Raw genomic sequence first — 10,411 nt, forward strand, 5'->3', positions numbered from 1 at the left:
GGGATTTCTACCCTGACACTTTCTGCCCTTTTTCTTAGAGAGTCTAATTACTTTTGATGTTGATATATTAATTCACCACAGAATGTGAGACAAATTTCTCTCCTGGAATTCAGAAAGACTTATTCCTTAACTACGTTCACTTATGGACTTCCAGCCTGAGCTGTTTCTCTTGACTCAGTTCCTGCCATTCAGTGAAGTGAACTCAGAGTGCTTTCTGCAAATGTGAGATCTGTTCTGATGTGAGCCTGAAGATCTGAACAGAAAGGAATAGAGAATGTAAGCAGACTACCTAAATAAAGGTATGGTTATACCACGGGCTTGACAGAGATAGAAAATGGGGAAGGAAGAAGAAAGCTGAGCCATATTCACACCAGTTGTTACATGGCAAACATAGAAAGGTAGTCTCCTTAAGCTCTGAATTGTCGAGCTATGAAAACATTTCTCTTGAGGAAATTTCAGGTCAACTCCTTCTCTGACCTGACCTCTAAAGAAACTGCTCTTCGTCAGCTACACATCCTGTGGAGACCTACCTCACCTTAGTCACCTGCACTACCCGAAGCTAAGCCCTATCTACTATGTACAAATACTACATACTGGTTTGCTGTTATTCACTGCATTGCTATAGGATCACAGCATAATGTGAACAAAATCACATTTAAGTGGGCCAGGAAAGACTATTTATTGAGCTGGATCATTCTTAGGCATCTGTCACTTCAAATCTCCATCCTCATCTCATGAAACGAGCTGCTTTGAATACTTCTTTGGGAGACAGAAATTATAAGAAAACCACGACCACTTTCTCACAAGCAGACGATTGCTCAGGGCCAAGGGAGCGTAAGTAATTTGGAGGAGATGAGTTTAGCACCCGCTGTAAGCCCCGTGTCCTAACAGATTCCAGATGGCACGGGAATCACTCGTCCCAATGTGCCCTGCATTTCAGCTGAAGACAGCTCTCTGAAAACACACCCAGCGCTTCAAGTGCACATTCTGACCCAATACTCCCTCCCAGCGGGCTGTGTTTAACCCACACCTGAAAGAATTTAATCCTCTAATAATTAAAAGATCACTTATGCTTCTGTCATTATGGGTAGCACCATATGAATAAAATACACCACATTTGCTTGTATCTCCAGGCATGCTTCATAGTCATTCTGTGTTTATCGCTAATGCGCATATACATTCATGTTATCATTCTGTCATCTCTCCAGGCACGTTTCTAGTCATTCCTTTCATAGCTCTCACTCATATTTCTCTTTTGTTTTTATAAATGTCCCTAAGGAATTGCTGACTGCCGCGGGGAAGCTAAGGAGCCCCTTCCAGAAATCTTATCCCGTCCAAAGCTGTTTGCTCGCCCTGACCATACCCCCAGATGGTCCCCGAAACTAAAAAGCGGCATAAAAAATTTCCCCCTTGAGTCACGGGCAGCTGTGTTTGGCGGCGCTGCCGAGGGGGCGGTGCGGCCCCGCCCCGGCCCGGCCTTTATAGAGCCCGCGCCGCGCCGTGCCCCGGCAGCCGCCGCCGCTCCGCCGCCCGGCACCGCCGCCCCGCCGCCGGTAAGTGCCGTGCCCCTCCGACCCGCCCGGCAGCTGAGGGTGCCGCGGCTAAATCCATGGCCATGAAGCCATTGCTCTTGAAATCACATTGAAAAAAATTTAAAAGCTGCTGTGATGCAGGATCGCAGCAGCGGGGAAGGTCAGTTCTAGGTGCCACGGTGTCTCAGAATTTTTGAAGGAATCAGCAGTAGTGCTGTATGTGATGCGGAAGCTGGGCCTGAGAAACTAATTATGATAACAAAGAATAAATTATTTGCATTGGTACCAAAAATGCTAAAAATAATTGTCATAATAATGTTTAAGGGAAGTACAGCTGCTGAAATCTCATCTGAACCTGAATAGCATGCACAGCCAAGTACCTGGGATATGGTTTGCTTTCTTGCATAATGGCACCTGCTTACAAGCAAAGGTTGCATCTGCATTAGCATTTTCATTTGTACAATGTCTGTTTTCCAAATTAGTCTAGTGATCTCTATACCCCATGTTTTGGTTCACACCACAGGGTGTGTGAATTTAGTGTGTGTTAGTATCGTTCAGTAATGAGCTCTAGAGTACTTGAGCTCCATTTCTTCCAAATACTGTCAAGCTAGAAGGGGCAATCCGCGTATCAGTAGGCATTCAGTCTGCAGGAGCAAACTGGAATTAGTCCAGTGTAGAAACCTGAAGCAGATGCAGTGTGGAGCAAGTCTTCAGCACCACAGCACCAGCTCAGTTCTGCACATTCTTTTCTACTGCATCACTTTATTTTTATTTTTTTAATGTAAATATAACTGAGATTCCCATGAATCTTTTAAAAATCAAGTTTTACAGTTTTCTAAAAGTGAGAATGCTTTTTAAAAATACTCCCATGACTTATATTGCAATTTTAAAAAAAGACATGGGACTTTATTGTAACCCCCCCCAATGTCATTACAAGATAATTATTTATCATTGGTATGACTGCAATGCATGCTTGGCTACAAGATCCAGCTGCACATTAGTAAGAATATTGTAAATACTCTAATACTGTAAATAAGTGAGGCAACATCACCAGCAGACTTTCAAGAATTGGCAGTGGTCAGAGGCACTCGGTCACATGGCCAGACTCACCTAAATGCTGGGCTGCAACAAGATGTAGCTGATGACTACAGAGGTACTGAAAAAGAAGCTTTCTCTTTCATACCCTGGAGTTGCATGCTCAGTGCTTTTGTTGAAGGTAACTATAGTCAGTTAAATAGGTACAAACAGTTGGATAGCAGCTAAATACATGTGCCAATTTCCAACTTTTAGTCCATACTGCAAAAATGAAGTATAGATTTTTCCAATTTCGCTTTTCCTGCTTCATTTACGCTCTTAAAAAATATCTGTTTGTATTGCTGCCTGTACAAAAAAAGCTTCAAAGTATAACCTCTAATGTAATATATGGAAATAATAAGCAAATATTCCACCGCAAGTAAATGCTTAATTCTTCATCAGTTGTGTTGTAATTTATTCTGAAACCAACTGAAGACAATAGAACCAAGAAAGCTGACAGTGCAAGCTACAGCATGACGCTAAATTCCTCTTCTATTTTCAGAATCAAATAATACAGATAGAAGAAGAACAAAGGGAGAAGTTAACTAACAACATGAAGTTACTCATCTTCCTCACGATAATCTTGGGCACACTTGTCACGGGACTAGAATCTGTAAGTTCTAAGTATATCAAAAGCCTGATCTTATTTCAGGGAGAAAGGCATACCCAGCCTGCAAAGCAGAGGGAATACCATGAAGGACAGAACATGAATCCATTGTTGAATAACTTTTTTGGCTTTTATTCTATGGTACAAATGTGAAGCACCAAGGTCACCAAAATTACTGGGGCAATTGATGAATGTTGCATCTTTGCTGCACTGCTTGGTGGAAAGGGTGAGGTTTCCTTCCCTGTTTTAGGGACAGTGACCATTAAGAGCTGCCTGGGTTCTTACAGCATAAATAATTACAGTGTTGACCTGATGCAGTGGCACAGCTCAGTGGGGCTTTTCTGAGCTTGGGATTTTTGGGGTTTTTTGGTGTTTTTTGTTTGCATGACATGGGATTGGTTTGCCTTCCCCATCCTGCTTTGCTTAATTAGAGCTCCACTTCTCATTCATGTCCAGATTCCACAGAGCAGGTTCAGCAGGTAGCTAAATGTAAAAACCTAAATTATTGAAGGTATGGAGTAGGAAACAGAGTAGGGAAAAGATGATCAAACCACATAAAAGGAACTGCCTCCTTAAAAATCCTTTTTTTTTTCTTTTCTTGTAGATTTACAACTGGAAGTACTACCAGCCATATAAACACAGATCAGAGCACAAGGGTAAGCATCTGCATTCTATTTGACCCTAAAAAGAACTTATTATTCTGTACTTATACCTTCACACAAGAAGACCCTTAATGATATGAAACACCTAAAACTTAATTTTCAATTACATTTCACCTCTGCATTCAAATGTTTTGCCTATAATTAAGGATGTCTTTTACTTACAGAATGCCCTTGTTTGAATGGAGGAACATGCATTACCTATTACGTCTTTAGTGGAATTGGTCGTTGCATATGTCCAGACGGATACACTGGGATTCACTGTGAGCTAGGTACAGTATGTCTTCCTTAATGCTAACTAAATTAATTGGAAAGGTCTAAAAGATAGTAAAAAATTTAATAGCAAATGCCAAATGAAAGTATTACCCAGAAACATGACTGGATAGCCTTTAGCAGTTTTAAATAAGGAGAAGCAAGTAAATGTTGGTGCGAAACCATGATCTCGAATTTTCTTGTCCTTGCCTCCTCATGAAGGTTGCTTACCTCAACCTTACTTCTAGTTTGGAGTGGAAAAAATGAACTGGTTTGTGAGTGTTCAGAAGCAAAAGAACTTAACAGATTGTAAAGTTCACTTGAACTGTTAAAAAATTAATATGCATGCTTTAAACTGTAAGATATCTGATGCTTAAAAATCCATACAGAGCAAATTTACTAACAATATCTAGTCAGTCTAGATTTTACATCTGTTTTTGAGTGTAATGCAAGAACTTTTTTCCTCATTGGTAGGATTTGTCCATGTGTGTCACAGAACAATTATAAACATGAATATGCTGCTAATAAAGTATTTATTTTTTCAGACACTGACAGCACATGCTATACTGGAAATGGAGAGGACTACAGAGGGATGGCAACAGAATATCAATGTCTGCCATGGAACTCGCCCTCACTGCTCAGGAGGGGTCGTTACCATGCTTACTTGGGGAATGCTTTGCAGCTTGGGCTGGGCAAACACAGCTACTGCAGGTGAGAAAAGCATCATTCTTCCTGTGATAACTTCTATTATCACAGCCCTTGAGGTGCTTCAGTGAGAAACAAGTTTTTAAAAAATAACATTACAGAGATGAATTATTGACTAAATATATTCGAAATGTGACTTTCCAAAGCGTTTTTTCCCCTGGCATATCTTGCAACAAAATATTTTGGTTTTTTTCAGAACACCTGGAATTTTAAGATATTATGACTTTTTAAACTTGTCTTTATAAAAAGAACACTCTTGTCTTTTAGAAACCCAAATGGAAGGAACAGACCCTGGTGTTACACCAAAAGGGGATCTTTGATTCAAGAAACACCTTGCAACATAGAGAAGTGTGGTAAGTAATATTAGTTTCAACACAATTGGCATTTTGTTTGTTTAATTTTATTCTTAATAGCGCAAGGTTGGGGTTTATTTGTAAGAGCATCAGAACAAAATTCTTGTTTTCACAGGGCCTACGTGTGGTCAGAGGAGTTTCAGCAGGAACTTCAAGATTGTTGGTGGAAGGCAGGCAGACGTTGAGTCTCAGCCTTGGATAGCTGGCATCTTCCAAACCAGAAGGGGCAGGGACCACTTCTGGTGCGGTGGCAGCCTCATCGACCCTTGCTGGGTGCTGACAGCAGCGCACTGCTTCCATGCTCCGTAAGTTTCCAGCTCCATGGGCTTCTTATTTGCAACTTTCTTCAAGTGATTCCTTGCTGTGATGCGCACTGAGCTACCCTTTGGAATGCACCACAGTAAGAATGTCCCTTTGACTGAACAAAACAAGAGCAGCAAAAGAAACATTAAGCCTCTGGGAGCCCACATCTAGCAGAATGAACTAGCAAGGTGCAGACAGTTGGGTGGGATGCAATTTAAACCATTTAGTGTATATGGATGCCAGGATTTAATTTTTACCTTAGCCATTCCCCAAACTTTGTTAATTGTACTGATGGTGATGAGATGTGTAATACATTTATGGGTGTTTTTTGTTGACTTTTCTGTGTAAAGCTGATCCTTTTGGCAGAGGATTCTTAATGCCAATGCCTTGGATTAGTAGCAACCAGTTAAGCATGTTTCAAAATGTCTGGACATCTTAATCTCTTTAAATGGAAAATTAGGATGCATTCCTTCAGAATATTGGATCAACTTTCAAAGCTGACTAAATTTTACTTTTGCTTATCAGCATCAAAATAAATATGAAACAGAGCTGGGATTGGATCTCAGCTGTTGATGTAACTTTAAGAAATAACTAGTCTTCATCAATCTCTCTACTCTCACTCAGGTCAGTAGGAGAAATAAACAAATCTGACTACAAAGTCTTCCTTGGAAAGTCCATACTGAATGTTACTGATGATAAGGAACAAGTATTCATGGTTGATGAGATCATCTCTCACCCTGACTTTACCGATGACACAGGTGGTAATGAGAATGATATTGGTAAGTGTCATCTTAATATGAGCCTTTAAAACACTGGGATAGTTGAAGGCTACATAACTGTGGCATTCATCTTCTAAAAGAAGTAGAACTAGAGATAGGGAAAAAGGGGAACAGGAACAGCCTGAAAACTAGGCTTGTGCTGACAGTTTTTGCACTCATGTAAGTTTTGGTTGTGGTACATATCAGATGCAGTACCTGGCAGGTAGGCTCTGCACCTGTAGAAGACGTGGCTTTTCCATAGGCACTGGTGGCAGCATTCCAATTCTGCTGTTTTATTATGTGCCTAGAGATCATACTATGTACAGTAAATGATGGAAAAATGCATGCAAAGTAGATTTCATCATATAGCATGGGAATGCCATATCAGGCATCTCATTAGCTGAAGGTTATCCTGAATTAATTCAGACTTTTATGAAAGCCTGGGTTTCACAAGCCTATTCCTAAAGCAACCACTTCAGAGAGGGGGTTTTGCAACTCGCACAGAAGAGATTTGCCACTCTTGCACTTGACATTTAGAACTCTATCAACCCTTCCACATTCCTCCAGCTACTGCTGCTAAAATAAAGAAAATCCAAGAATATCTTTGTAAGCTGTTCAGGGTAGTGTGTGTCACCTTCTACAGCCAGTCAGAAAGTTGGTGTTTTAAAACATCTGAAGATACTCTTGCAGAAAACTTTTGCCTGAGCTATCAGCCCCTATTCTTTGAGGAAGCAAGTTCAAGTTGGAACATTTGTCAGCTTTAGTGTTGGGAAAGGAATGTTGTTGTTATTAAGTAATGACTCATTCTAAAAGCAATGAGGGGAGCAATATGTAACCAGAACGAAATATAATTGCAACTAATCTCATTAACTGTACCAAATACTTCTATTGTCAGAACTTGAGGGGGAAAGCTTGCTTTACAAATCTAACTATGTCTTTTTCTGACTTGCTTCATAGCTTTGCTAAGGATAAGAACAACTTCTGGGCAGTGTGCAGTAGAATCCAAGTATGTCAGAACAGTCTGCTTGCCAGAGAGGAACCTTTACTTACAAGACAATACCCACTGCGAAATAGCTGGCTATGGAAAACAAGATTTTTGTAAGTGAATGACTTCTCTTCCCAAAGTTGGTCTTCCACAATGCTGGGAATGTGATGATTTTTACACCATGATCTACGAAGTATTAAAAAAAGATTGCTTTCTATTGTGTGTATTCCACATGCATCTCTTGAAGATCACCTTTGCTATCATCTTCTCTAGTTGTCTGTGGTATTTTCTATCTGATGCTTCTCTCACTCATCAACCATACAAAGTAAGCCAAGGTGTAAAACACAAATGTTATCATTCCTGATGTGATGAGGAGCAGAAAAAAAAAATCAAAGCCGTGTGGGAGGATTAGCAAAGGATTACATTTGTGCAGAATTTCCATCAAAAAGTATTAAACTATTTCTCTCTAAAATTGAAACTTTATGTTTTGTATTTGGAACATTTTTCTCTTTGAAACTTTTTTTATTAACAGTAAATGCAAACCAATACTGCATAAGGTGGAGGTAGGAACCTCAATGGAGAATTGGAATGGTTATGCTAATTTAAGTGCAGAAATTGTTATGGGGGGGTTTCTTGCTTTTTTTTGTGTCTTGGAGGGTGAAAATAATGAAATACACTTTTTTTTTTTTCAGATGACATCTTCTATGCTCAAAAACTGATGTCAGCCACTGTGAACTTAATATCACAGAGCAAATGCAAATATAAATACTACGACAGTATTAGAGTTACTGACAACATGGTCTGTGCTGGGGATCCCAAATGGCAGATTGATGCCTGCAAGGTAAAATTGGTTTGGTTTATTTTCCAAATAATTTCAAATGCATGTACACTACTATATGGCAGCATCTTGTAATTCTGCTAGTCACAGGAGTCTCTAATGTAGCTGGAAATTACTGCGCCAAGTGGAGTTGACTTGTAGTGTGGCCAAACATCTGGAATAAAGTTGGAAGCCAGAGTTAGGTTTTACCCCCTCTAGGCCTTCCTTTGCAGGTGCAAGATGTGCAGTATCTTAGCCACTGTTTTTCCTCAAGGCCTTATTTTCAATCTATTCAAGCAATAGCCAGTAGACATCCATCAGAGCTGTAGAGCAGCTGTTCCGATCTCAGTTTGCACATTAACTACAGCTTTACAAGGGTAGATTACAGGGGAGAGTGAGCTCCTCCAGATTCCTCAAAACTAGATTTATTTCCCTGTACCTTCCTGGTCAGGGTGGCCATAGGAGCAGTTGAAAAGAAAATAAGCATCTTCAAGTAGTACCTTATGCACAGGAAGACAATTGATTCTGTGATGAAGAATTGGGCATGTTGGCCTTGACCTTGTATCACTAGTCTAATATCTGTCCTTGTAAACTTAGGATGGGGATGGAGGGTTGTTTTCCAAGGTAACTACTCTCCCGGTAGCCTGATGGGGGAACTAGAGAGCCCCTCAGCTTTAGAGACTCTTCAAGTCACAGCGGATGCCGAACCTTCTGTTCCATCAAAGCAATGTTCTCAAAGATGAAAGCTTCAGCTCATAGATACTTACTAGCTTGCTTAACTCAAGAAAAACAATCACAGGCTCCATCTGCACAAAATGACCTAATATGTTCTCTTTCTGTTGTCAGGGAGATTCCGGTGGCCCCATGGTGTGTGAGCACAATGGCAGGATGATCGTTTATGGGATTGTCAGCTGGGGAGATGGCTGTGCAAAGGAAAACAAGCCTGGTGTTTACACTAGAGTTACTCAATACCTTAACTGGATTGACTCCAGCATGAATGGGTTACTTGCCAAGAGTCGTTTTCTTCCTGAACCGAAGTGACTTTTTTCTACAGATGGACTGAAATGAACAAAATTCAGCCTATACTGACACCAGGACAGTGAAGACCTGAATGTCATAAGAGGCTTTCATTCTGAATCCTTGTGTGGTCAGTCACTCACATCATTGTTCCTGAGGCATGAGGCAAAGAGATGGTTGATATATTATCTTACTGCTCTGAATTATCAGGAAACCACTCAGTGGGAAGCTAAAATATTTAACATTTAAATGAGTATTCCCATGCACGATACTATGCATAGCAAGTTAGCTGTCTACTTCATATATGAACCAGCACTGCTCTGGAGATATTGATAGAGTTTCAACTTACTTAAGCATTCATTTTATACATGATCTGAGTCTAAAATCTCCCCTTATTGTACTGAATAATACTAAGTCTCAAGTCCCACAGACCTAACCTGTTACCACCAGTACTGAGAGTGTGATCAGACTTGGCATCAAAAAGTGGGGGGAAAAAAAGTGGTAGCTGAGTCAGCATTGCAAATTCTTAAAGTATTTCACTTAAGAACTGTGCTGCAAGAAGGCAAGTTGGAAACTTGCTGGACTTCGAGGTCACACATGAAGGTGTCTGAGTCCCCTGGGAAGTCTGATTATGCAACCTCTCTACATGTACCTAGGCACCTGGAGAAGATCTAAGGACTTGGCATTTATTGAATGCTGCAGGCATCAAAAGTCAGAAATTTATTTCCATTCATTTAATTGATATTATATGGAAGTGGGGTTTTTTTATCTCCAAGACTTATTCTGGGTTTATTTTTAAACTTATCTTTATTTTGTAGATTTGAATTATTTGTATGAGGGCTGGAACCTCAAGCTTTATTTAATTATTTTTACTGTGTTTAACTTATTGTTTGTATTATGGATGTAAAATATCATTAAAGAAACTTTCTTCTTATATGTTTGTTTCTCCTCTCTGGAAAATAGAAAGGTATGACTCAAAAGAGAATTGTCATTATTAAGTTCTAATCTGACTGTAAGCTTCCTTTGTAAAACATCAAATATTTGAACTTCGTGACTATGAAGTATTCGATATGCATAGCTAAATTCTCTTCTTTCAAAAAGCAGCTGGGTGTTTGTGAAAATGATACTACAGCTCTAGCAATGTGTAGTCTGGGTACATGAACCTTGCACACGGCAAGATGCTGCAATGATAGAAAGAATCTTGATGAAGTCTGGTCCTTGAGACTCAAGACTGAACCAGGTAACAACTCCAGTCTTTGCAGCACTGTTGTTAAGTCCTGTGTCCTTATACTTCAGTCCTGTTTCTATAAAATGGGTGGGACAGTACTTCCCTTTTCCCACAGAGTCTG

General features: G+C 40.0%; 1 protein-coding gene across 1 annotated transcript; it reads left to right on the plus strand.

Annotated features, from left to right (window-relative positions):
* The first annotated feature begins 1,481 nt into the window (after positions 1-1,481).
* On the plus strand, positions 1,482-9,996 carry PLAU (plasminogen activator, urokinase). Its single transcript, XM_066324065.1, has 11 exons — positions 1,482-1,553; positions 3,109-3,219; positions 3,818-3,869; positions 4,040-4,144; positions 4,670-4,835; positions 5,097-5,182; positions 5,298-5,487; positions 6,110-6,264; positions 7,201-7,341; positions 7,921-8,069; positions 8,892-9,996. Exons 2-11 carry the CDS (start codon positions 3,160-3,162, stop codon positions 9,084-9,086), a joined length of 1,299 nt encoding a protein of 432 aa, XP_066180162.1. The 5' UTR covers positions 1,482-1,553; positions 3,109-3,159; the 3' UTR covers positions 9,087-9,996.
* Positions 9,997-10,411: the final 415 nt, after the last annotated feature.

This window comes from Sylvia atricapilla, chromosome 8, assembly GCF_009819655.1.
Source record: "Sylvia atricapilla isolate bSylAtr1 chromosome 8, bSylAtr1.pri, whole genome shotgun sequence".
Taxonomy (NCBI): Eukaryota; Metazoa; Chordata; class Aves; order Passeriformes; family Sylviidae; genus Sylvia; species Sylvia atricapilla.

What these genes read in the sequence shown, in the direction of transcription:
- PLAU (XM_066324065.1), top strand. Translation starts at nt 3,160, where the DNA reads ATGAAGTTACTCATCTTCCTCACGATAATCTTGGGCACACTTGTCACG. An exon ending in TTGTCACGGGACTAGAATCT is followed by an intron (nt 3,220 to 3,817) that starts GTAAGTTCTAAG and finishes CTTTTCTTGTAG; the next exon opens with ATTTACAACTGGAAGTACTA. An exon ending in CTATGGAAAACAAGATTTTT is followed by an intron (nt 7,342 to 7,920) that starts GTAAGTGAATGA and finishes TTTTTTTTTCAG; the next exon opens with ATGACATCTTCTATGCTCAA.